The sequence below is a fragment of the Calonectris borealis genome, chromosome 1, assembly GCF_964195595.1.
Source record: "Calonectris borealis chromosome 1, bCalBor7.hap1.2, whole genome shotgun sequence".
NCBI classification, from domain to species: domain Eukaryota; kingdom Metazoa; phylum Chordata; class Aves; order Procellariiformes; family Procellariidae; genus Calonectris; species Calonectris borealis.
Genome location: NC_134312.1, coordinates 80,308,586 through 80,336,226, shown reverse-complemented (window position 1 = coordinate 80,336,226; position 27,641 = coordinate 80,308,586). Strand labels below are relative to the sequence as shown.

Here is a 27,641-nt window from a genome sequence, read left to right as displayed (position 1 = left end):
ATGACATGGCACGTTTATCAGCTGCTTGATAAGTGAAAGCAGCTGAGCTGCTCTTGTCCTTACCTATCCTGATCTGCTGTTTGTTCACCTGGATTTTTAATTTTTGTTTGTTTGCTTGATTTTCAAAGAACCACCAACATGCTCCCCTCAGCAGTTCACCTGTTTCACAGGTGAGATTGACTGCATCCCGGTGGCCTGGCGCTGTGATGGTTTCACTGAATGTGAAGACCACAGTGACGAAAAGAACTGCCCAGTATGCTCAGACACCCAGTTCCAGTGTGAAAGTGGACAGTGCATAGACAGTGCCCTCCGGTGCAATGGAGAAGCAAATTGCCAGGACAACTCTGATGAGAAGAACTGTGAAGGTACAGAGGATCTTTCGGAGTGTGATGAAAATAAAGCTGTCCTGGCAACACTATGATAGATACCAAAGTTATTGCTGAGTAGGATTTGAAAGGATCCGAGGTTCTGCTAGTTTTTAAACTGATCTATTGAATAGGAAATTATTTCACAACTCCATACTTCTGTTTCTCCACCTGTGAGATAGAAATAACACTGATCTCCTGCACAGTGATTTAAGCTCTGTTTGCAAAAAGTACTCTTAAAAAGATGGCATGTTTTTAAGCTCTAAAAACCTGGTAAGTGGAGATGAATTACAAAGTGGAGCAAATCCTTGTCATAGTTTTTTGTGTACCTTGTACCGAGTAAAGGGCTTGGGATTGTTTATTTTATAATATCTGAACAAAATGAAGTTAAGCTTTTGTGAGTAAGTGGGAGTGAGAGACAGACGAGGTTTCTGGAGACCTCTTCTTCCTATAGAGCACAGCAAAAGAGAGAGTTTAAGCCATTGTTACAGAGGGAAGTTCTATTGCCGACACAATGAGAATTAGTTCCATTAATTTTGGACAGGACGGGTTATGCTGGTGGAATCTGAACTACCCCACAACTACACAATGTGAAACACGAGCAAATTCGCCCTTTCCCCACTGCGCCAGTAGTGAGGAGTTGTAGGGACAACTTGTAAGCTTGAAAGGATGCCCCTTCTCTATATCCTTTCAGTACATTTCCCTTCTTTGAAGAAACTGTCTAAGGATCTTTGAATCAGGGCTGAATTTCTTTCCAAAAGATGTGCTCCAGCTCAAACAAAAACATACAGACCGATGCAGAAATTCCTGTGTGATGAAAGGTGATTGTTAGCCAGATGAGATGCTGACGTCTGAAAATATGTTGGGCAAGTTAGTTTCCCAGTTGCCATCCAGCGACTGGACATATCAGACCAGGGGCTGTTTATCACCTTCAAAGTGGCCCTGTTATTCTGAGTATTCAAGTTGATTACAGATCAGAAAAGCCTTTAGTTTAATTTCTTAATGCAACTGCAGTCAGAAAGAATTTCTGGATTTATGAGAAACAGGAGGCAAAAATATGTGTAAACAACAGCAGCCAGCACCTTGCCTGCAGTACCTTTTTTTCCCAAAGTGGTAGTGTATTTTTTGAGTGTATTGGCAAAACTCCAGTTTTATCTTCTGTCTTTCATTTCAGTTTAAAAACATAATGTCAAGTGAAATACATTGTCCCATGATCAAGGAGTTTTCAAGGTTTACAGGAAGAGCATGAGGGCATTGAGAAACCACATTTATCTTTCTTAAACAATTCTATCATCATGGTTTGGCAGATTTATTTTTAATAACTTAATTCTTCTCTCTTATATTACAGTAAATGCTTAGAGTTGGGAATTCTTATAGTAATTTTGCAATAACCATGTCCTGGGATAAGTGCCTGTGTTCTCAGTGGCCTTCTGCTTCTGAGTTATTTTAGTCAAGGTAACTTTATCTTGTAGTGTGCTTATTGTAAATAGGCAGTAAGGACCAGGTACCCATTGTGCAATATCCTCAACAGAACACTGAATCACTTTTTCTGGATGGTTGGCATGAGGGATTTTGTGTGTCACTGGCTACTTCAAGAAACGAAGCTAGCAGCAGGCTAAGCTCTCCCAAGATTCTCCTGATTGTATGCTTTGGTGTCTTGTTTTCGTAATACTTTTAAAGAGTAGAAGTCTTTGATACTGACTCTTGGTGTGTGGGGGGTTCTCTTTCCAGTGCTTTGTTTAACCGATCAGTTCCGCTGTGCCAGTGGGCAGTGCATTGGGAAAAGCAAGAAATGTGATCACAACCTGGACTGCAGTGACAGCTCAGATGAGCAAGGATGCTGTAAGTGTAAAACCTGAGACTAGAGACTTGATTGCAGCATCTGAAATTTGTTTCTTACCTTCTCTATGAGTTAGATTTTACTCTGCCAACCAGACTGAATTAATTGTTCCCAAAAAGAATGCTGCTGTTCATAACTGCTGTCATGCAATTAATGCATAACGTGGTAGAATAGGAATAACAAAAATAACTAGTATTCTGAACGAGTAGTCTCTGAGGCAGAGCAGGCTATTAATTTTTCCACTTACCTTTTTAAACTTTTAAAAGAAATAGAAGGTTTGTTTTACTATAATCTGTTAGTATGCTGAGTTGGTGCAGTGTTAAAAAAATCTTTCTAGCAGCATGAGGCTTTTACATATAACTGCTCTGCTTCATGGTTTTCTCATCCAGAGAATTAATAGCAGGTGCTTTTAGAATCAGAGGAGCACTCTGTTTAAAGAGTAAACCTCCTAAGATTTCCTTTGTGTCTTGAAAAGATGTAATTCTGAGCTTGATTTATGATTTGTAACATGTGATATCCCCTACCTTGAAATCTCCAAGGCTCTGCAAGAAAACCACTGCCTTTAAAATTCCAACTTGAAAGTTCATTTTCACTGTTGGTGCTTTAAAAGAAATTGTAAATAGGGACATCTCTTCTTGTGTTAGAGATCTGTGTATCATGGTTGACACACACATAACTTGAAAATGCAAAGCCAGAGTTGGACCCGTGATCTTAAGAAGAAGTAATAGGAGATGTTCTGTCATGCTACCAAGTTATTAGTGACATTATCACTATACAGATATGTATAGTTATCTTTATTCATATATTTTCTGGTTTCATAACAGAGGATGGAAAATTAGCCCACCCAGAGTAAGACTGCAGTTGTCACTGTCCCTCTTCCAGTATGATCAGAAGTCTGTTTACTTATCTCTGTAGACTGTGACAAGCTGGTTAAAGTGTGGGTTTGTTGTTCAGGGAGAAGAAAATGTGTTGAGGAAAAGACTTTCAGTAATGGATAAGATGTAAAACACTGACTAGAACAGGAAAATACTTTAAAGTCTGCTTTTCTTGTCAAATTCATGAAGCACAGGCAGGGGGTTGTCAGTTATTCCCAGAAATGTCATTGCTTAGAATTGGTATTGTAGGGAAAGCCACTCATTTTGACTGTTGAATAATCATTTCAGATACAGATTCCTCATAAGGATGGCACCTCTAAAGCTGAAGTTTAGCTATATCTGTAACCATCAGTGTGGGTCAGATGTGGAGTAGGTTAGGTAGTTTAATAAATCGCAGCAAACCCAAAATTCATCATTGGTGCATCACCTCTACTGTTCAGCGTAAGTGAAAGTTACACAGTTGAGAAAAGGGAATGCCAGTCTGTTACATTGAGTGATAACCTAGGTGCTTATGTGATGAGGTGCAACATGAAAAGTAGTTGTCATCGTCTTTAATGACAAGAAAAAGCATAACTGGAGTTCCCAGCACAGTGCTGTCTGGAGTCACAGCTGCAGGTCTTGTTCATCCAGTTCAAAGGATAGCCCTGCCTGTCAGCACGAAGCAAGATCAGGACCTGGTTCATCAACCCCCCTGCACATGCATGTACTATTCATTTCCTGGCATTTGTGATTCCAAAAATTCTCTGCATGTGTGGAGAGAGTAGCACAGGTAGCCCTTTTGGACACTCAGAGTCTTTAAACAGACATGTCCCAGTGCCTGTTTGTTCCTCCCGTATATTAATTCGAAAGCTGTTGTCTGCCTACAGAAGAGGAGGCTTTTATTTTTTCTGTGTGAAAAGATGTCAGGAAAACTGATGTTGGTACACGAAGCTGTTGGATTAGCTTACACGGTCTGATTTTTCCTTTTTCCTTTCAGACACAACAGAGGAACCTGCGCCACAGCCCAACAACACAATAGGCTCCATCATTGGTGTGATCCTTACAGTTTTTGTGGTTGGAGCAATGTATTTCATCTGCCAGAGAGTGCTGTGCCCACGCATGAAGGGAGATGGGGAAACAATGACCAATGATTACGTGGTGCACGGACCAGCCTCTGTACCTCTTGGTTATGTGCCTCACCCAAGCTCTTTGTCAGGGTCTCTTCCTGGTGAGTAAATGCTGTGATCCTTGTCCTGCTCTTTGGCACCACATAGTTGTAGCTGAGGATACTGTGCACGTATGCAGAGGAGATGTCCGTTCCAGATGCATAATTCCTGGAAGCTGTTGGAAGCCAGGACTGTCAAGGCTTGTTGCCATCCTTCTTTATATTAATGAGCTGCTATTCACAAGCATTTAGATACTTGTGGGAGTGGCAGTTCTCTTCTTTTGCTACTAAAGAAGCCTCTTTTTGGACTATTATAGCATCAGCAAGGTGTCATGACAACACAGGGTAAAGTTACACAGAGTTATATTCATGGGACTTTAAACATTATGTAATTATGCTTGTTAGATTTGTAGACTGGGTTTGTATGCTTGTGAAACTTCTTGTAAAGTCTGTGATGACCAGCAGTAACTGTGGTCTCAGCTTATTTCATTTGATGATGAAGTTTCCAACACCAATCCAAGTGAATGATGCTACCACTGCTTTAAAAGTAAGATTTAACCACAATGTTGCACTTCATTTATATCATTGCTTCGTATATATTGACTAGATATGTACTGTAACTTGTGGCTTTGGATCCAGCAGGTTCCAGTCAGAACACAGAGGTTCTGTTGAGGCTGTAACAGGGTTAAAATAATGCACCAAATTTCTTTGCCTTCTGTAATAAACTGCTTTCATAAGGAGAGTCTTTGAGCAGAATTTTCGCCATTATTTTGAGCACAGTGGCATACCTCTCCGTTTTCCACTTGGACTCTCTGCCAGCGTGCTTCAGTCCAGTAGCAAAAGCTCACTTAACGGTGTGGAAATGAAAGAACACAAACCCTCTCTTCTCTCGCACAAATTTCAGTTGCTCAGTTGAGGTGGTCAGAGTCAGTTTCATGTTTTATTCTGAGGCATAGAAATAGTGCCTGAATGCCTGTTCTCTCAAGTCTCTTCCAGCCGTTCAAGTGAAAGAAATCTGTTTCTCTTCACACAGCTCTAGCATAGCCCAGTGCCAAGTCCTGCAGTTGAGTAGCTGATACACAAAACCAACATGCTTATTCCCTGACACTCTTCATTCCAGTTGTCCATCAAGGAGCACTGAATTTGCTCTTAATACCAAGAAGATTAATTTTGGTTTTAGGAGTTGTGCTTATACTGCTGTTATCCTCTAGATTATTTTTTTAAGCTTTCTTTTCTCTGTTTGCTTCAAAGAATGGAATATTGACATACATCTGTGTTCTTCTTTAGGGATGTCTCGAGGTAAATCCGTGATCAGCTCCCTCAGCATTATGGGAGGGAGCAGCGGGCCACCCTATGACAGGGCCCATGTCACTGGAGCCTCTTCCAGTAGTTCTTCAAGTACCAAAGGCACTTACTTTCCTCCAGTAAGTCATTCTATTATTGGTAGACCTTTAATAACTTTCAGGGAAGTGCCAGTGTCTTTCTGAGGATAATTAATTGACAGATTAATGTTTTGTTTTAGATTTCTAGCCTAATAAACTTGTTCAAATACGGAGTAAGTGATTTTGAAAGGGAAAGGAGAGGAGATTGTCTTCTTCGAAAACAGTATAGGAATTTTCTATTAATTTTTAAAAGTTGTGAGAGAGCTGGGTGCCAGAAAAAGATGTTAGATTGAATGTCAGGAGAGATGAGAAAATCCCTATAAATGTTAAGCAGCTCTGGCAGAACGATCTCCTTTCATTATACTCTGCCATGTGCCTTTGGAGGTAAGGCTATGGTTGATTCTGTGTAGACCTTTCAAGAATTAAAATTAAGTTTTGTGTTCTGTGTCTTGCAAGTGACAGATAAATAAACAAACAAGTGTCTTGCCACTCCATAGCATTCCTCTAGTCACAAATGGGTAGTGTGCTGCGCTAGATGTTATATAAAAGTTGGTACCAGCCCTAGAGGGCTCCCTGTCTCTTTACTTCTAGCATCAGTGGTAGTTGGTTTTAGCTATTTTTATACGAAGTCCACCAAGCCACTATCAAGTGTTAAAAAGTTACGTGCTCGGTCAGTGCAGGCTGAAATCTTCAACTGTCTGTTTTCGGTTCTGAGAATCAATCAATCATGTTATATCCTTAAATTAATCAAAATACTGTTTGTGCAGTAAGAGCATGCCTGTATAGGGAAGAAATGCTTGCCTTGGACAGCACGCTGCAAATATTATAAACAGCATAATACTTGGGGACTAGCAGGAGCAGACATCTGCCAGTTTGCCGAGGGCAGTGGTATCCCTAGTGACAATCTAGTATTGAACAGCTAGCTTCAAGTTTACTTTCCAGCACTGGATATGTCAAAATAGCAACAGCAATCACCGTTTTTTGAGAAGAGCTTAGTAATAGCTTCTATGGGAATAGTAACAAGCGACATTTCCAGTGTCTGTTAAAGTACTGGGGAATAAACATGCAGTTCTTAACTTAAGGTTCCTATTAAACAGTAGTAAAAATAAATTTATAAACTGATGTTGTCTTGATTCTCCTTTGTATCTTTTTTTTTTTTAATCTGTGGCTTTTTTCTTTTTTTTTCCTTAGATTTTGAACCCACCACCATCACCAGCTACTGAACGTTCACATTATACCATGGAATTCGGTTATTCTTCAAACAGCCCATCCACTCATAGATCCTACAGGTAATTATTATTACAATAGCTTCCATCAGGATCAAAGCAGTTAGTGTAGAAAACGCAGAATAAAGACAGCCTCTGCTCCATAAGAATTGCAATCAAAGGCCCTAATTCTGCAAGCACTAAAACTGGTGCTTAAATGGGTTCACATGTATCGCGTCACTGAAGTGTGCGTATAAGTGCAGCACTGTTTGAGGTAAATCATACAGTAAGTGGGTTAATGGTACACCTCTCAGGTATATTTCTTTAGGGGGAATGACAACACTCATCACAACATTAGCTAAATGCCAAAAGAAACCTGGTACCGTGATAACTTTGAGCCAAAAATACTTACCCTGGAATGAACCCTGCCTTGTTTTAGACTTCTGTCATAAATAATTTGTTATGTAATTATCAAAAATGATAGGCAAAGACCATGCAGAGGAAAGTTAGCAATATAAAGGCAAGTAGGTCAGAAGTAACATTAATATTATGGCCTAGCTAAAGCACAGAAATTCTGGTCTGACATATTAACGGTTAATATCTGGAAAACATTGTTAACCTTTTGCTTATTTTTTCTGACTAATATTTATGGGCATACAAGCTTTATCTCTGTTTACTTGAATGTATCTTTCTCACCTTCCCTGTAAGATGCTACTTAGAGTTCATTATCATTTTATAACTAGTTACCAAAAATAAAGAAAGAGAGACCTACTACCCAAGGGTGTAAAGGTTCCCCTCCCAAATCACTAATAGATCTGGTCAATGGGAAGAGCGTGCTGTGTTTGTCTATTGAAAGAAATGCCTCCCTAACACAGAGCCTTTGGGGGCTTTTGGATAATGAGGTCTCTGGGGCTGAAAAGGCATCTCTTCTCCATTAGCAGAAAATATGGCCTCTGTTGTGCAGAAGGTCAGACCAGATGTTTATAATGGTCCCTTGCAGCCATATGAAAAATCTTTTAAAATGATGAGTAATTTTCTAATGAAATAAACCCAAATTTTGGCACCAGCATGAATCATGCTGATCACTGGTTAGCTGATGTGACTTTTAGTATTACAAATGGTATTAGGGATGTAGCGTAGGGTTGAATGTTTTCCAAATGCTCCCCGAGCCAAAAATAAACCCTGGCCTTGTTGCTTCTGATCTTCCCATCTTTCCTAACGTTCTGACCTGAATATAGAGGAGCCGCATCCCCACCCATCCCCAACTACTGATTTTGATGCTGGCAGTTGTAGCTACCATGCACCTCCCTTTCTAATTCGTTTTCTTTAAACTATCTTGGGCTCACTTTAAGAGATGTTTTGTGGTAGCAGCATTTGGGAATTCCATCCCAGTTACTGCTCTGGCGGGTGACTCTCCTGACTGCTATGAATGTGCCAGGTGATTTTCAGTCTGCCTCTCCCTCTGGACTTGGAAATTAGCATCCGTAAACTGGATAATAGAAATAGAATATCTTCTCCATACAATTGCACCACAGCTATTTTTTATCCCGGTGCCTTTCCAGCCCCACTCTCTTAGTAGCAACATTTTCTACCTCAGCTAAGGCCTTAGGGAGCCTGTTGCTTGTAGATAATTAATAATTAGTACCCCTTTAACTAGTCGCTATAATTTGATGCTGTAGCGCAAAGGTGGGCCTTCTGCAGAGGAGTTAGCGAGTTTGTGATGTCAGAGAGAGGAGAGCATGATGCTGTGTATCTACTGCAGAGAGGTTGACCAGCTCTCCGTTTCCACCTTGGCTTATCCGCCACTCGCTTGTTCGCAGGCGCATCGCTTGAAATGCATAGTCTTTCTATATGTCGACGCTTTTCCCATAAATCTCCCCACTGCAGCTACAGGCCTTACAGCTACCGCCATTTTGCACCTCCCACGACGCCCTGCAGCACGGATGTCTGTGACAGTGACTATGCCCCCAGCCGAAGGGTCACGGCAGCGACAGCCAAGGGCTATACCAGTGACTTGAACTATGATTCAGAGCCCGTCCCCCCGCCACCCACTCCACGCAGCCAGTATCTGTCAGCGGAGGAGAACTACGAAAGCTGCCCGCCTTCCCCGTACACGGAGCGGAGCTACTCTCACCATCTCTACCCGCCGCCGCCATCCCCCTGCACGGACTCCTCATGAGGGGTAGCCCCCCCGCCCCGTTATCTGCCTCCGCCGTGAAAGTGTAAATACAAAATGTTCTACTGGGGAGGGGGGAGGGAGCTCTCGGCGAGGGATGAGGTAGGACAGTGTACAGTTAAATGTTATTAAATGGGGTGGAGGAATACTGAAGATATTTGTACAGAAGAAAAAAAAAGGATATTTATATATTTTCTTAAACAGCAACTGCTGCTTGTGCCATAAGAAGAAAAATTTTTGTATAAAAGAACCCAGACATTTGTACAAAAAGTTTTTATTTTTGCAAATGGAACACAAAAACATGCCTTAATCCAGTGAAGTGACTGAGCACATAAGGAAATGGAAGGACCAGGATGTGTTACTTGTCCAGCGAGGTGAGATGCGGAGTTTGTCAATACCAAAAATGTTTAAAGTAATTAATAATAAAGAAGTCCGTCTCAGAGCAGCATACCATAGATACTTGGAAGTAGCCAAATAACCTCTATGTTAACTACGGAGGGCCAGCAACTAAAGTTAAACTTGAAAACGCAGTCAGGACAGATATTAACCTTACACAAAGGGCTTTGTTTTCTACAGGAATACAGCAATCGTAGCAGTGAATCCAGAAAAATAATCACACACTATTTTAAATGAATACACCTCTGTTTTTCCTTAATGCATCTACCAAACTAGAGCATTTAGAGCTCTCTCCTTGCTTCTGGAATTTCAATGATTTTTGTTGGGTATATTTTAAAGTTTGCTTTTTTTCTCCTGTTTAACTTTTCCCACCTCTTCTGAATCCTTTCTTCCTGCCCGTGTCACTTTAAGTCATATATCCTTATTTAAAGTACAGCTAGAACTGGGCTGCTGTTAATTCTTTTTTTCTCCTAATTAGCCTTGTCATGCAGTGAGTATCATGCTATACATTACCTTCTTCATTTTGCCAACACGGTAGGATTCTGTTTTGTACCAGGTCAGTACGATTTTCACACAATTGACAAGGGTAATATGCGTATACCTGAATGATTTTTAGTCCCTTAAAAAAGAAAACCTTATTTTGACCTAGTGCCCACAAAATGTCAAATATTTTTATACCACATATAATATAGACAGCATATTTATAAACTATAAATTTAACCGTGGATTGTTAGTTTTACTGTAAATGAATAATATATCCTTGCAGTACTTTCAGTGTATAGTGATATCACAGTATACAAATCATATATATAAAAATATATATATTATTTTTTCCTAGTAAGGAAGCATTTAACTTTCAGTGGAGCAACTGTCCATAAAAAAAATTGATGTTTTGATCATTGGAAGGGGTTCCCGTGCTGTATTAACTGCTCATGATTTCTTTGTGTTAGGTAAAGCCAGTTTTTCTCAGTACGATTTTGACATACCTCCTCTTTTGCGTGGTGTGAGTTTAATACTTTAGTATTAACCGCTGTGAATGTCAAATCTTAAGATATTCTTAACCAAACCATTTTATATTCGCATCTCTATTTTTGTATATTATCATATTTAGCCCCTTCTCCCCTCAGCCTCACCATGGTGATTTTGACAGGGAGAGTATATAATCGAGTGAAAACATTATTTGTGTAGGTTGAGGGGCAACCTAGGATATTATTAACTCCTCTCTGACTCCAGTGCAGTGTTTTGAATTTGCTTTGACTGTAGTGGAGCTTACAGTATACCTGATCTTAGATGGCATTATGCATTTGCACCTTCTGTTGATATCAAATCCATGTTGAATGTGCTCGATGCCTTCAAAGACTGGCCCTCTGAGTCTTCTCTCTCAAAGGTACTGAGGAGCTTCTGCCTCCTAGCCTTTGGGCATAGTATGGGTGTAACAACTCTTCAGAGGTGCCGTTTGGGTTTTATTGTTCTCTGTTGCTTGTTTCCCAGCCAGTTTCAACTGAAAGAGAAATAATCTGAAAATGTGGCATGGGCTTTAAGTCATGCTGTTGACAGAATTAGTGACAAGTAATTCTTGCTAGTGCTGCCGCTCATCTGGAATACTGGAGCCTCACTTGGTTTCAGCTCCAAGGAAAACCATGGCATTTGGGATTCCAGCTGTAATAAAGGGTCTTTCTAGTAGTCCAGGATACCTGAGGCAACTTTAAAAAGCCTTGGTGGTCTCCAGGCTATTGCAGTTGATCTCTGGATCTGGCATACTAAGGTTTTTTTGCCCAGCTTCCTTCTAGGTATCTAGGAATCGTGGTAGCTGTTCTTCTGGCTCTTCCTTGCTGGTGAAGAAGCTTGTCTGTGTTCTCCAGCAGGATGGATGTTGAGGAGGGTATTGTGAACTATAAGGGAACTCGAAACCATTTATATGAAGGGGGGAGGGCGGGTGTGTCAGGGCGGGGGGTGTTGAGGCTGGCATGCCGATGAGAATAGAAACTTCTCTGTTGTTTACATTTTTTCATGTGCAGCATTCCGTGTGGGGTTCACATGTGGAAACTTGCACTAATGAACTCAGAAGAATATTGCATTGTTGTATCTCAGTCCAAGTGCTTGTACTGCGATGGCAATGGTCTCTTCTTGCAAAATACTTTTTTCAGTGTGCCAATTTCTGTTTGAAAAACTCTGAGGTGGTTGAGCTTAAGGAGTGGTATCCTCTTTCTGGTGCGGTTGGACTGTCTTGCTGAGGCTTCCTCTTGGAGGGGACTTCCTGCAGGTAAATCGTAAGTGTGTTAATTACAGCGAGGGTTCTTTAGAAGAAAAATATTCTCTGCGTATGGACCGTGCTGCCTGCTTTCTATGCTAGTTTATGTCCACACGTAACTCAATTGAAGTCAATGGACATATAATTCAGCGTAGGATTTGATCACGTCGTTTGATACATACGTTTCAGTTTGTGCATCAGGTATTTTGAGTGATCTGCCTCTGGGAGGTTCACATGAAGAGGGGAAAAGTGGACAGACTATGTTTTTCCACTGAAGATGATCAGCATAGGGAGAAGGCTGTTTCTTGTCTGGATTAACCAAAGAATTTATTTATTGGGAAGCTGTGATCTGCCTTTGCAAGGACGTGTATTTTCCCGGTAAATCTAGAGTAAAATTTTGAAAGAGTTGATGATCTGTGAAGTTTCTCTTGGGCAGATTTCCAAATTACAAAAACATTGATGCACTAGTATGTGCACCTTACACGTTCCCAGGGGATAAACTGTAGATTGATTGAACACTGAGACTGAACAACTTCCTCTTTTCCTCTCCACCACTGAGCCAGTCGTGATTCATGTTCTCTCCTTCCCTCAGTGAGGATCATGCTTTCTCCTGCTTCTCAAATTGGCTGAGGTGTTAGGATGTAGCTAACACACACATGTGAATTCAGGAGGTCGCTGAAGTGGGTTTGTAGCATTAGCATGGAAGTGATCTCATTGATGTCAATCAAACTGCTCCTTGTCTTTTAAGCTAAGCACAAATGTCCTTTTCTTACAGCATCAGGTACATACACAGTAAGGCATTAACACAAGTACTCATTGTGCACTTTTTCCTCTATGTAGACACCTGGGGAGTGTTCATAGCTGACTGTCTGGCGATGGAAATAGCTGGCATGCTCAATCAGGAAAGGAACAGTCCTTTGCCGTTTTTTTTTTAAAAAAAAAAAAGGACATCACAGCATAATTTGTTGAAAACTAACCTTTGCATGTTCAGCAGGAGCTTAGCATGTTTAAATGGCAACATTAATGGGACCTAATCTTGCCTTTTAAAATCATACCTGCCATGTCATACTGCATGCGTTTCCTACCTTCCTAAGGAACACTCCTCATTTCTCCACTGCTTTTGGATACCAAGATATTTATTTGAAAAGAACTTAAGACACGATAAATGGAACATGCACATAGCATTTGCATTTGAAATAAAGAATGGTTTCCATGAATATAAATTCATGCAACCTGTCCATATACATTAAATGAAATATTTACAGTAATGCAAAATATGCAAATGAACCATTTGATATCAAAGGATTCATTTTGCTGTGAGTTGTAACTTTCAGTATTGTAAATTCCAGATTATTGCCATAACATTTTCCCCCGTGTGCATGTATAAGTATATGTATGCAGGTACGCGTATCTTTTGATAATGTGAATTTACCCAAAGCTAATAATTTTCTCTCTCATGCATACACATTCACAGACCCCCATTGGCAGACTCAGCCTCCCTGCCTTTCAGAGGGCTAATGCTGGATGCTGTCCTGCTGTCTCACGTAAGCTGGACTTCTTGTGGCCAGGTTGTAGGACAGACAACAGAATACTTGCTACTTTAAACCTGAACAGTTAATGCTCTGTCATACCAGACAGGAGAGGAAGCACTTTTATACTGTTCCCTTACTTTTGGAGTCCATTTTGCAGATCAGTAAAGCTCTTCCCTTTTGTCTAGGTACATAAAAATCAATCTCTTGTAGTCCTAGCGTAATTATGAAGAAAATTGCACCCAAACTGCTTGACACGGCAGGTGCTACAATCCACTGCAAGTGAAGGTGCATGCAGAAAATCCCTGTTTATTGCACTAACGGTGTTCTGGTCGCCAGTTTGCGTGTTGCTTCTCTATTTATTATAGCTCACTCTCTAGAAATGGCTTAATTGGTGAGCCTTAAACACAGATTCATTTGTTTTGCTTTAAAGTAGTTAAGCCTGTGCTAAGATGAAGAAAAGGCCACTGTCTTGAATATTGAATATTTCCATTCCTTATTGCTTGGCAGATGTCCTTGAATTAATTGATTACCACCATTCTGGGGGGAACTGCTTGAACTACAGAACTCCCTGGTCATGCATGCTGTTGAACCAAATGTCGTCTTCAAAATATCTCTTAAGGAGTAATCAGTCACTTTTTTCCCTGACATTTTTGTCTTGAGTGTGTTTGTCACACAATATTGTTATGGATAGAATCTGCTTTTGAACATGTACGGTGCATGTAGCAGATTACTTATTATTTCTCAAGAAAAAAATAGCTGATTCATTGGGTGCAAAAAGAATTTGAACATTGTTATTCAGAAATTGCTTTCTTAGCCATGGGATTTTTTAAATTGCATTGTGGTGGGGTTATTGCTTGAAAATTAACCTCTAGTTTAATTGGCAGGTGACAGATACACCTTGAAAATAAGTTAGGAATGACCTAATAGCTTGAAAATGGGTACAGAACATTCCATTTTTTTCTAAAAGTAATAAATGATCCAAAATGGGCAATTTTCTTTCCTTTTCATCTTTAAAAAGGGCAGCTCAATGGATGATGCCAGCGTAGCATTTATTAGTGGGTGATCCACTCCAAAACTGTGCAGAACAGGGTGAGTAAACTGTCCATATTTAATTCTGGCCAGAGATTGTCTTAGTAGCACGCAGCGTGATTGTTACGATGAAACTATTGGAGAGCAGTCTTGTTCCCCTCTTTTAAATGAACAAGGAGCGGCTTTGAAGTCCTGATTAAAATGGCTGTAGCCTTAAGCCAGGCAGTTAAGAGTCAGCAAGGGAAAATGAAAGTCTTTTTGTAAAGAGGATACCACCAGGCTTAAGCTGAACTAGCCTTGTTTGCAAGTGAAGGATCTGGTGCTGCTTTCAGATTTTTAATCTTGTTTTTGTTTTTTTGTTTTGTTTGTTCTTTTTTGTAAGCTTTAATCACTGTTTGTCATTGTCTTAAAGCCAGCTGGTGTCTCTTGTTCATCAACTTTGGTAAGATGGTGCTTTGCAAGGATGTATTTATATTATAATGACCAACATTTGGTCAGCCCTATTCACTCATTCACTAACTTTTTTTTTGTAAAATAAAGTGCTTTACTTGTAAGGTGTATATAAACCTTGTACAAAAATCCTTTTCAATTATTACTATAAACTGAGTTGTAACAAATGAAATGTTGATTTTTATAATAAAACTAAGAGTGAAAAAGGAGGGGTACTCTTCATTTTACTTCGGCATCTGGAGGAAAGGTAATTAAAGGTAGAAGTCCATGTGTGTCTTTGCTGTCCATAAAAGTCAGAATGTGCTTAACTTTCTGATGCTCTAGGCAGACTCTGCAATGCAACTGGATACATTTTAAAGCTAAAAGTCTCCATTATTGATCACTTAGATTGGCTTACTACATAATACAAACCAGACGATTTTACCAAGTAAATCCTTATCAGACTAGAGATGCCTGATGATTATTTTGGAGGCTGCTGATCTTTAAATCTGTACTGAAATGTTTGCAAAGAGAGAGGTGTTTAAACTGTAAAACAAATTCCCCCCCCTCGCCCATCCTATTGCTCTAACAAGTAATTGGATAGGAAGCAGTTCTGAATTTATAAGCTCAGCACATGAATTCCCGCTCCACTTGCATCCACTGGCTGTGGAAAAAAAAATATGGCTTTGTATTGGCGTGGATCTGGCTATACTAAGATTCTTTTATAGCTCCACTTTTTCTACAGGGAGGCATGGACAAGCCATATATCACTGCTCATGTCAGTAAAACAGGGCCTACATTTATCAGTCTTAAAGTGTTGTAAAAATAAATGCTTCTCATTCTCAGCTGGTGTGCCATGCTTATTTTATTTCAAGGTGCTATATTTATTCTACCTTGGAAAATGAGCCATTAGTCTGGAGCTGCTGGGTGCTGCGTTTCTCTCTAAAAATGCCGGTTGTGAATTGCTGCTGGGCTACACCAGCTCTTTTCTTTTTTTTTTTTTTAAACAACGGTGGCTACCTTTCTACAGAGTCCATGCAGTTGTTACATGGTAGAAGTTTGTGTATAGCATTCATGTTGTTTGGATTCCCTGAATCTTGGTCTTCTCCGCATACAGCTGTTAAGCATCAGGGTGCATCTCAAATGCAGTTCTTCAAAGTGCATACCAGAGAGGCGGTACGGACGGACACCACAAAGAGTAGGATCAGTCCTATCAATGAACCATTTGAGTTAAATCTTGAAAAAATAATATTCTTAGGGGGATAGTAGCTCAGGAAACAGAAGTAAGTTGTGTTTCAGCTGCAGCTCCACCATGTGTCTTATCTGTGCCAGTTATCAAGGCCTCCAGAGATGGCAGAGCTGCTGAAATCGTGTTTAACCAGGCACCAAGGGACAGCAGGCATAGTAAGGGACACTGGAGTATTTTCCATCATTTAAAAAAATATTCCCTGCCTGTCTGAGAAAAGACTGCTTGGAAGTCTGAAAAGAATTGATTTCCTTTGCCTGATTCTGTGTCTTCCCTGTGCACATGTGCACACGAGCAGAGGTGACTGCAAGTGCTGGAATCCTGCCATTGGTTTTATACTAGAGGAGGGATAACACACTGCATCTTTGTTTTGGTAGGGGGAAGAACACTTCGTTAAGAGCATAAAAGATGAGATTTTTTTTTTTTTGATCTGCTAGTATTGGCAGCACTTTCCCTAAGAAGGTGAGAACGCAAAATCACAGGCTTGCTCCTGGAGGGGAACTGCTGAACGTGTTTAACCTGTTTTCACGGAGGAGATTTTGTACCTGGCTGAGTAAAGTCTGCCTGGGAATCAAGGCATGTTGGGTAGAACTGCCTGTTGAAAAGCAGGCACCTGACAAGGGGAAGTTTTGCCTTGTATCAAACCCTGCTGTGTGCGGCAGCTATTCCTGCATCCCTTTTCCTGGTGCATCACGTTGGGAACGTAAGATCTATGTGGCTGGGCTTAGTGACATTTTAAAAAGTAAAACAATAACAACAGAAGACTTGTTTCTCCTGTAGAAACCGCATGTCTGGGTAAATAAGCTTTACCTTGCCCTTGTTCGCCACAAGATCTATGATGGCAGCTAAATGCAAACTCCCTGTTTATAGGAAAGATTGGGAGCTGCCGGCCCTCTCCTGCTTGCACCCTCTGTTGCGTAAAGAAACTGCTTAGCAGGAAAGGTCTGATCCTTGGGTTACCTGGCTTGGTGTGGCACAGCAGTGATTTTACCACAGCTTTGCTTTCATTGCAAGGTACCCTTTTCATGAGTTTAAGGGGAATGCTCTGCAGAAACTACGAAGTTTGCTTCTCTGAGGATGTGTAAAGAATATCATTTGGGTCTGAGGAGATGGAAGGATTTCATGTGGTAAGTGCTTTCTATTTGTCAGTGTTGCCAAAATTCTTAGCCCTGTCTCCTAGCCGAGAAACCAATAACCACCTTAACCCACAGAGCACTTGGCTGGAGAGGAATGGCTGAGTGACTCACCACCAAGCTCCCCCTGCATCGCCCTGAGCAACATGTTTCAGACAACTGATGATACCTGCTGGCGGTTTGCTGAATAAAGGACTACCGGCAGCTCTGGTGGCCACTGGGGTGCTGGGAGCCTGTGGTGAAGCATCCCAGCTGTCCCAGGAGGAAAGCCCAGAAGCTTTCACCTGCAGCTCAGGTGCTGTAAGAGCTTCTCCTTGTTTCCTGGGCCAGTTCCCTGTGCAGGAAACAGTAGTAGGATCATGTTGCACATCAGAGATGGACAGAGAGGACCGATGCGGCTGGAAGGACTGTGGGGAGAGAGGAGAGGTGCAATGAGGATGTAGTGTTTGTGCTCCAGGCTTCTCATTCCTCTCCGAGGATGTGCATGGAGGGGAATGAGGGAAGTAGAGCATAAAAAAAGATGAATAAAGGATGCAGAGTGTATGGTAGGAAGGCACCTGGAAGAGTGTGGCAATAAGAAGAAAGGATAATGTTATAGGTGGCCCTGTGAAGTCGCTCAGGAACACAGCGATTGCTCCTCAGCATTGCTGTAAGAACAATGTGCATAGCAGGCACTGCAGGGGGAATAACCTGGCAAGGGTGGAGAAAAGGAACAGGTTGGGCAGTTCAGGGCAAAGAGCCAGAGGAGTCTGGCAGAAAAGCAGGGAGTCCTGTGTTTCCTGCACCCCGTCTGTGCTAGGAATGAAATAATCGTTAAGGGGCCTGACTCCTGTGGGGCCAGACAAGGTCAGTTAAGGAGGGAGCAGAGGAGATGGTTTAAGAGAGGCCTCTCCTATCTCCCACCTACACCCCAGTACTCTTGCAGGGAGGAGAGAATGAACGTGGGAGAACAGGACATATGAACACCCCCACATCTCGGTTCAGGATTGGGGGGGCGGGGGGGAAAGTGATATGCTGAGAGCATTCCCTTGCATTCACACCCATAGCCGATTGCCTCCCAGCTTTTTCCCAGGTTGGTTCCCTTTTAAAACAAACAAAAAAGAAACCAGTTGAGAAACCTTCTTAAATAACTTCAGTCCTCTAGCTCTATCTTAATGTGTGAAATCCACCTGCACTTTGTGCTAGGTGTTTTACACAGCTGCTTTCTGCCCAATGTCGCTTGCAGAAAACCAGAATCACAGAACGGTTTGGGTCGGAAGGGACCTTGAAGATCGTCTATCCAACCCCCCTGCCATGGGCAGGCACACCTGGCATAACAAACGGCAAGGTACGGATGAGGTGAGGCCGGACAAGGGTCACATCAATAGGTTGCTCCAGGTAAGAATGTCTTCATTGCATGCAGTTGGGTTTTTTCCTGGGTGATGTGGCAGCCGTGAGACTGGGAGGAGGACGATGGTGAGAGCCAAGGCATGCATAGGGGAGCATAGAGCATAGATGAGCATAGAGCCTGAGATGGGAGAATGAAGTGCTCATACCTTGGGCGCTGGGAAAAAAAATGATGGGAATAAAGAGGGGAAAGGAGCGTCACCAGCTGCGTGCAGAGGGTGGGAGAGGAAGATGCCAGGGCTGACCAGGCCCCCAGCACTGGATAAGACCTTGCAGAGACTGTGGCCAGTGTGAGCCATTTGCTGATTTTGTGACCTTGGAGACGTTCTCAGTTTCTCCCTGCCTCCGTTTGGTCCTTAAAGCAGGAGGAGGATACACCCTTGAAACAAAGAGGCTCTTCTGAAGCGAAGCTGGAGAAACCCCCGTGCCGCTGCGTTCCCTCCCTCGCCTGGCAAAAGCACCGGCAGGTGGGGGAGCGGAGAAGGGCAGCGCTTCGTGGCTGAGGGAGCCGGTGACGATAACATGGTGAGATAACCTGTTTTCTGCTCAGGCCTTCCTTGATTTGGCTCACAAGAAGCCAACCGCGCTGCTTTTGTCCCAAAGAGCGGAGCAGCAGTACAGAAATCAGCATCGTGGGAAATCAGAAAACGTGGCGGCTCTGGGATTGCTTCGTGAGACCGTAAGGGCTTCCTGGTGGGGGTAATCCTTCTTGTGCGCTGCCCTGACTGCGTTTTTCGGCAGCAAGGCACTATTGTCCTGGCAAGAGTTGTCATTTGCCAGGGTTTGGGGCTGGCAGGAGGGCAGCAGGCGAGGCTGGAGGAGGAGATCACGATAGGGGCGGTGCATCAGGAATTGGCTGAGACGCCCTGGTGTGCCGCGAGCCCTTCGCCCTCCCGTACACTCGCTGGTGCTCGCGGAAAGCGTTATAAAAATCTCCTGTGAGCTGCGCCTGTGTACGGCCTCTTTTCTGTCTTGCACCTCCCCTGGCTCTCGTTACGTGGAGTGCCTAATGAAAGCCAGACCTTGGCCTCCAAGGGCATTTAATGCGCTTTTGTGGCTCGTTCCTTAACGGAGGCCACCATTGTCCTGGCTGTGAAATCGCATTTGGCTGCTGTGGGAATGAGTGTGGTGTTGCTGACACGCCGATTTGTCTTCAGGTGGGAAGCGAGCAGCAGGTGAATCCTGCAGATAAAGATCCAGATTTTAGGCAAACATGCCCTGCGCTGGAAAGCCAAGGAAGAAAAGAGCAGAAAATGACCCCTACTGCGGACAGGAGGAGAGTTTGTAAATGAATTTTTGATTTAAAATGGCCCATGAGGCAATAGATGCTTTAAAAAAAACCCCATCCATTGATGCATTTTTCCTAACTTCATGTTTTTCAGGCACGCTCCATTTGCCGGAGACAGAGCGATTTCTCCCTCGACGCCACTTTCTTCTTTCCATCCTGCGAATGTTTTGAGAAACCCTGTGGCTGCAGGATTGCTGTGCGGATGGCTTAACGTGGGCTGTTGTTCTGAAGCACAGCTGTTAGGGATGAACTACTTTATGGAAGATAACCACTTTCAGATGCTTCTAATAAAAACTTGTTCCACCAGCAGCACTAATAATGAAGGCTGATTTTTTTTAAAGAATGTACTTCTGTCTCCCAGTCCTTCCAGTGCCATGCCCATACGTCCTCTCCACGCTGTCTCTGCATTGCATCCACCTCTCCAAAACCCCCGGTCCCCTGCCTCATCCCCCTTGGGTTTGGCCACCACCCAGTGCTGGGCTGTGCGCGGGGGCTGACGGCGGCTGGTGCTGAGGAGCTCCTCGGCAGCCTGCTCAACCTCACGCGGTGGGTGAGGACCGAGGTCCACCTGTCCCCCCTCGGGGCGGCTGGACTCTGGCGTTTGCACGGGCGCAGAGGCTGACGCGGCGGTGATGGGGAAGGGCAGCAAACGCTCCCTCCCCGGGAGAGGAGCCGGGGCGGCGGCGAGGCGTGTAGGAAGAGGAGCGCATGTGCGAGGGGCTGTTCGGCCGTTTTCCAATGGAGTAGAAAGCCCAGCATCGCTTCTCTGCTGGCACTCCCACATCCCCGCATCCCGGGGTTTCCTGAAGAGCTGGGGAAGACTGCTGACATCAGTTAAACTTGAGTGATTGAGTAAGAAAGACGTATTCCTTCAAATTTTGAAGAAGGAGGGGAAGGGATACCGATTGTCTCCTCCACTGGCATCCCTCTTTCTCCTTAAAAGAGACAAAAAGTGCTTAGAAGTCAAAAATTAGACAGAAGTATGGGCTTGTCGTAAAGCCAGAATCCGAGGGAAAGTTATTTGGCAAATGGCACCAGGTAAGGAAGAGTTGCTCTTGTTTTTTTCCAGGTCTTTGTAGAAAGCATAGGTCGGTCTGTCAGCGCAGGGGGCATGGGAACGGGTGGGAAAGGAGAGCTGGATTTTCTGCTGCTTTAGGATACTTGGCTGCTTCTACCACATGAGTATTTTTTTCTCTTCTCGTTTGATGTTTGAATCACCGTTCAGCTTTAGATAGCTCCAAATGAGAGGACCAAGAAGACAGACAAGGGTCGTAATCCCATGTCCCAGTTGTTCGTTTCCTTGAGTTAATTTTATTTGGTAATAAAACCTATGTCTTTCCATAACTGTAAAAGACAACGGGCAAAGCACCTGTAGAGCTAAGAGGGCTTGGCGATTCAGATTCATCATTTACTGCAGGATTTCTCCAACATTTGTTTCCAATTTACCTGGCATTTGTCCTGCTGTTGTGCACGATTAGCTGCTGCTGCTGTAAGCAGGTACGTGGTGGATTTGGTCTCCTGACTCCGGCATGCCACTGGGAGCCAACTGTAAGTCACGAAAAAGATTGTTTCAGAGAGAAGGGTTTGGGTTGGGTTTTTGTGTTGGTTTTGGCAAGATGCTTTTCTTTATTGCATAGCTGCGTGAGACCACTTCATATTTGAAATGATCCCTGGCCACTTCTATTCCTGTGTTATTTTGTGATATGGAAGAGTTGAGGCGAAAATAAAAAAGCACTGCAAGCAAGGATTGTGTTAAATACGAAGATCCCTCCCTTCTGCCCAAAGCTTTGCTACTTTTAAGTCTAAAAGTCCTTAGAAGGAATTGAATTTCACATGCAGCATCAAGAGTAAGAATCTAGTCCTCTCCCTCTATCTGTTACTGCTGCATTGCAATTGTGATGTTAGTTTTATATTTCATGATTTCTACATTGGTTCTTTCCAGTCAGAATAGATTCAGTGATCTAATGTATCTTTTACATCTTTGTGGGTTTTTAATATATTTTTTATGTACATAAAGAGCTCAATATCCAATTTGTAATTACAGCTGCCTCCACTTGTTTTCATTGCAATTTTTTCAGGAAAAACCACAAATACTGGATTTTTGGGGTTTTGTATATTTTTATTTTGGTATGTGCACAAGGAAGCTGACAGCCCATCCTTCTTGGGAACAACTACAGCAAAATACTCAACATTGCAATAGCTGTGAGAGAACCAATCTTCACCCGTCCTTGGGCTGCTAGAAAGAAGGACCCCGAGGCCAGAAGGTAATTAGCCGACTTACTTTTAAGCCAAGATGCTTGATAATGTCCGTACCAAATCCTCATGAATGAACTGCAAACTCACATGCACAGCATTAGCAGCAAATTTGTTCCCATAGTGGTTTTCAGCTTGCTTTGCTTGAGTCACTATCTGTAATAAAATGATACTTTCCAACCCTTTCTTTTGAAAAATAATAGTAGCGGTGGGGCAAGCAGGCCATTTAATGCTGCTAATTAGTGTTTTGCAGGTTTCCCTCCTCCTCTTCCCCCTATGAGAGACCCTGGTGTACATATATCCACGCGGATGTATCTGCGTATTTTCCTATGCTTTGTCCCATGGTCTGTCCAGGCAGGAGAAGAGGAGGCAGCGTCAACCCGTAACTGCCCGCTTGCTTTTCACACTGCTGGGGTTACAAGCCAGCGCCCCGGCTGGGATGCTGAGCATCACCCTTCAAGGGCCCGGTGGTAAGCAAAGAGGATCAGCAGTTTGCTCAGCAGCATTTGAGGGAGCGGGCAGAAGAAAGTTATCCCAAGCCCCCCCACTTAGCGCAAAATACAATTTATGAATCTTAAAACCTTTTTCAAAAGCAGAAAGTAAAAAGAAAACTTAGCCTTCAAAGTGATTGTGAGTCACTCCCCTTCAAAGCATTTCCATGGATTTCTTGAAGTTTCTTTCCAGTGTGTATTCCAAACGTTTTTGTGGGGATGATAAATTCTTCCTGTCTCACATTTAATTTTGGTCCATCAAACTGGCTCTCATTTTGGTTTTTCTTCTGGCACTAAAGGCTAATTTGCCTCCTTTAATTGAATGCAGACACTGCATCTAACATGACAGGCACTACCCACTCAATAATGGGATATTGTCTTTCCTGACTCCTACTTGCCTTAATTAAAAGCAGAGGGCTGACCTCAGCGCTGAACTCTGCCCTATTCCTTGCTAATACTTTTACACATCGCTTCGTGCTAAGGCTCGACAGAGCACATGCAAGCTCCTGGCTCGCCAACACCGCTGGTTTGTTTGTTATTGTTTTAAGGGCGAGTTTCACTTAATCAGCGGGAGGTTCCTCCTTGCTTCAGTAGGGCCGGCCTGCCGCCCCGACTGCGCTTCACCTGCGGGGACGTGGCGAGGGAAGAGGGAGCAGGTGCGTGGGGTGGTACCGCTGGGCACAGCCGCTGAACACAGGAGCAGGTGTAGGCCGGGCGAACGTTTCCATGGGCCCATGCATTTCGTAGCTCTACCACCTCCTGCGTGACCTCCTCTGGCTTGTGCGCTCTGCCCTCCAGATGGGCAGAACTCCGTTTTCAGGGAGGACCCAGGATCTAATAGATATTCTGAGGTCTATTAGATATCCAGCCTGGGTTTCAGGCTTGGAGTCAGGTGTTTAAACTTTTAAGGTTTGGGGTTTTTTAACTTGGGTCCTCTTATGGCTAAAACCAGGACTTCACTGTGGGCGCTTAGGTCCCCATCACTTGAACCTGCACGGGACCTCTCTTGGTCAGTGTCCCGGTTTTGGCTGGGGTAGGGTTAAATTTCTTCCTAGTGCTGTGTTTTGGATTTAGTACGAGGAGAATGTTGACAACACGCTGATGTTTTCAGTTGTTGCTAAGTGCCCTCCTAGTCCAAGGACAGCGCCCGTGCCTACTGACTGAGCTAGGTACACAAGATGGGAGGGAACATAATCAGGACAGCCAGCCCAGCGGGCCAATGGGGTATTCCATACCATGTGACGTCATGCTCAGTATATGAACGGTAGGCGTGATCCAGGAAGTACCGATCGCTACTTGGTTATCGGTCAGCGCGGGTGGTGAGCAATTGCATTGTGCATCACTCATTTTGTATATTCTATCATTATTTATTATTATTATTTTCCCTTTTCTGTTCTATTAAACTGTCTTTATCTCAACCCACGAGTTTTTCTCACTCCTACCCTTCCGATTCTCTCCCCGTCCCACTGGGGGGGCGGGGGGAGTGAGCGAGCGGCTGCGTGGTATTTGGCTGCCTGCCAGGTTAAACCACGACAGTCAGCAACCCTCAAAGGTTTCTTTGTGAGCTGGGAGGGTATAGCAATAGCTACCCCGGACTGGCCACCCCGAAAGTGGAACAAATTCTGTCCCGCTCGTCCGAGTACCCCAAACTGGGATACAGATACGGCTGGATGCCAACCAGGAGGCAGTGCGTGGCTGAAGGGATGCTCTCTGCTCAACAGATAGAAGAAGTGGGACAGGCTATGTAGAGGGGGTGGTGAATGCTCCCCACTCCTGTGGAAAGAGCTGAGCTTTCCTTGTGTGAGCACTGGTTTGGGGAAAAAAAGCAGAATTCATCTGTCCATACAGCTTGTTTGTGCAGCGTGTTTTTGTTGTAATTATTTCTACAGAGAAGTTACGGATCAGCACGATGGGATACATCTCTGCTACGGACACCTTGTCTCTAAATTATGCCGGTATTTTTCAAGTCTAAGTGCTGTGGCTTTTACATAATATTCAGCATTTTTCTTAGTTTCCAGCTCCTGGAGAGGGTGGGATCGGAGAGCTCAGCTTTCCGTCAAAAGCCTTAGCTCTCCTGCTTCTGGAGAGAAAGTAACCAAGTGATCTGCATTTACCTGAAAGGATAAAATACAGAAGGCAAACATGACAGCCAGCCTCCACAACAATTTTGAAAACCCCAGAACACCACCTGAGGGGGTTAATCTTCCAGGGTTTTTCTGGGAGAGGTTGAGGAGCTCACTCAGGGCTTTTTGATGTTGGGGTTGGCAAGGCGAAGCGCAAGAGTTGGCTGCTATTAACAGCCTTCCACAGCTTTGCCAGAGAATGGCAGTCACAAGGTCACCCTCACCTTTTCTCTGATGCTCCACATGATGATAATGCCTGAAGCAATTCCTGCATCCCCCGCCCCACAGAAAATCTTTCTAACCCAGGTGCTCACAGGAAGGCACCTTTCCCAAGACACAAAGACACACAAGTGTGATGAAAGAAGAAAACCAAGCCAGCTGAAGCCAAGCACGCTCAGCTACTTTAAATACAGAGCATGTGTGTAGTTGTCCCGTATCCCATATGGCTCGTACCCCTGCCTCTGGCTGGTCCTAGAGCCTTGACCACCAAAAGATTTTAATTTCACAGCAGGCACCTACACTGAATGTTTAGGCACCTCTGGCATCACCAAAGACTTCCTTCGGGCCTTGCTTAACAAAAATAATCCCATACTTACCTGCATTTCTGCCACCAGACATGAGCAGAGCCCTCAGTTTGAGCAGCGATGAGCTTCTTGGTACAGGCTGTCCTCTTGCCCGTTTAGCAAACAGGACCAATCTAGCAGATGCTTCCCTGGATATATCATTTCAGGCTGGGGGGGAGCAGGGAGGATAATACTGGTGATATTATCCAAGTGGTAGTATTATCCACATCAACAGGGGTTAGAACAGCTAGCTGGCATGTAAGAAAATCCAGGTTCAGATCTCTCGGAAAGATAACATAAGCATAACCCAAATTTTCCATTGCAGTGCTATGCGTAATGAATATTTAAAGCAGAACCACTGCAGCGGCAGACAGAAAGTTCCACTTTGGGTGTTTAACTTCTAAAAACTTAAGTCCCATCTCCCTCCAGCATCCAGTGATGACCTCAGTTGGATTTCCCTTTTAGCATGCTAGCTTTGGCTGGGAAGCACCGAACTTCCCCTTAGAGAAAAGAGCCGTGTTTGGCTCATGGATCTGCCAAAAGTGACCCTGGGGTAGAAAGACGAGGGGAAGACTATCATGAAAGTCGGCACAGAGATCATATCAGTCAGCAAAGATGCTGACTCCAGCAAGAAATCTTTTGCAACCCATCACTTCTACCCCCCCAGGCAGGAAAATGCATCGTCTCTGCATCTGCACAGTGAAAAGCTTTCTGCTTTGGCTGCAGCAGATGCGCAGCGGAACAAGTCATGGGACACAGGAGAAACCTTCTCTGTGGGTTGACTAGGATGGATCGCAGTAGCTCCTAGCTCCAATCCCAGAACATCTCCTAACCCCACCCCACAACCTGCTGTGCTAGGTATCATGCAGCAGAGCTAGAATTCTGTCTCGCTTCTGGGGTTTACACCATCCCTGGCAAGAGCATCACAGCTGCAGATAACAAACAAGCAAGGCAATCAGCTTTAATGTTTTCTGCTTGGTTCTCACCCTTCACTCACACGACAACGCCCCAGCTGTGAACTTTTAACCCTGAACTTGTTCCAGATTATGAGCCTCTACAGCAGACCAGGCAGAGGCAGTAAATCCACTTTTCAGACAATGGTGTCTATTGAGCTATTCCCCTCGGTGCTTCGCTGCAGTTCACTTTCTGTCCACCTGCCGCTTTTCTGTCTACTCAAATGTGTGTATCGGTAGTAGTAGCATGCTACTCACCTGCGGGAAGGAGGGAAAGGAGCATCAGCTTAAAAAGACAGAGCCCATGCAATGCGGTGAGAAGACCCAAGGATGCCTCCATATGCCTCATCAGCCTATTTTGGAGAAATACTGGATTTGCCAGCATTTCCTGAGAGCTGAAAGAAATCTAGCTCTCTGAGAGCTGAAGCAAAGGTAAGTAACAGACAAGTAAAATATTTGGTTTGGGGCAAAGGCTTCAGACTGTTTTCTGCTATTCTGCCTCCTGCTTACTCACTGGAGCAAGGGACACGGCGGCCGCGAGCCAGGGCAGAGCTCCTTTGTGCAACACGTGTGCACGTGGACAGCGGGGTCTTCTCACCTGATGCATTTAGCAGCTCCAGGGAATGGCAGCCAGGGCAGGTCCCACTCGCTGCTGGAGCCCCGGCTTTCGGAGGGTGACATTAGGCTGGGACGGCAGCTCCCGGGTGCTAACACAGGCTGCCCCGGTGGACTGGCTCCCTCTAACACAGCACAGAAGGCAGCTGCAGGACACTTCTAGCGTCCTTTAAAAATAAATCCCAGCATCACCCGCACAGGGCTAAACTCTGTTGTTGCAACCTTAACACACAGTGAAATCAGCTCATTTTAAAATTAAACTTGCTGATATAACAAATAGTGTGATGCTGACCTGGGTAGATATACAGTAAGAAAATTCCCAAGTGACACTTCTTGGTTTAACAGTAAACCTCTCTGTTTTTTACAGTAACACCTCAAATTGGCACCAGAGGGTCCTACAGCTAAACACAGACAAAGATGTCTTGTGAGAGATTAGCGTAAAATGAAGGCATGGCCAGTCACCCTCCCTCACGACATCCCTTCCACTTCCATACACACCCAAAACGCACGCATTTGTCTGCTGCTACTTTAGTCATCACAGATTAAAAAAAGACAGCAAGGCGAAGACTGGTTGAGCCAGTAGTAGAGCTTTGTTCATTCATGCCAGGCAGCAGCAGTGGCAGCAGCTGGGGTGCTCAGCCTTGCTGACTGCTCTTAGAATAAACCAAAGCCATCGTTCCAGCAAGGAGGTTACCACAGATCCCTGCCATAAAAGGAGTAGATTGCTCTTAAAATCTAACTGATGCATATGACAAATGTAAGAATGACTAAATAAGAAACAGCTCACTTGGCTGATTTCCTATGCTGGCCCCTACTGCTACTGAAAAAAATCCCTCTTAACAACCCAGAGAAAAATAAAAACCAGCTGAATATCTTTTCTTAGATGGCTAGTTTTCTCGTTCCCATTCAAGATGGTCTGTGCTGCTCTTGGCTCCAATCTTGGCATGAAACTGGTCCTGAGGTACC

The 27,641-nt window shown here is 43.8% G+C and overlaps 1 protein-coding gene across 3 annotated transcripts in view; it reads left to right on the top strand.

The window, feature by feature from the left end:
- LRP6 (LDL receptor related protein 6) overlaps nucleotides 1-10,005 on the top strand; it is a 123,430-nt gene extending 113,425 nt beyond the window's left edge. For 2 of the 3 annotated variants that reach the window (XM_075162395.1, XM_075162410.1), the window contains 6 exons: nucleotides 129-365; nucleotides 2,097-2,207; nucleotides 4,057-4,287; nucleotides 5,512-5,648; nucleotides 6,798-6,895; nucleotides 8,699-10,005. In XM_075162395.1, the coding sequence (XP_075018496.1) occupies nucleotides 129-365; nucleotides 2,097-2,207; nucleotides 4,057-4,287; nucleotides 5,512-5,648; nucleotides 6,798-6,895; nucleotides 8,699-8,990 (1,106 nt within the window). In that variant the 3' untranslated portion in view covers nucleotides 8,991-10,005. The remainder of the gene's footprint in view (nucleotides 1-128; nucleotides 366-2,096; nucleotides 2,208-4,056; nucleotides 4,288-5,511; nucleotides 5,649-6,797; nucleotides 6,896-8,698) is intronic. The other variant, XM_075162402.1, reaches the window with a different exon arrangement.
- The last annotated feature ends 17,636 nt before the right edge of the window (nucleotides 10,006-27,641 follow it).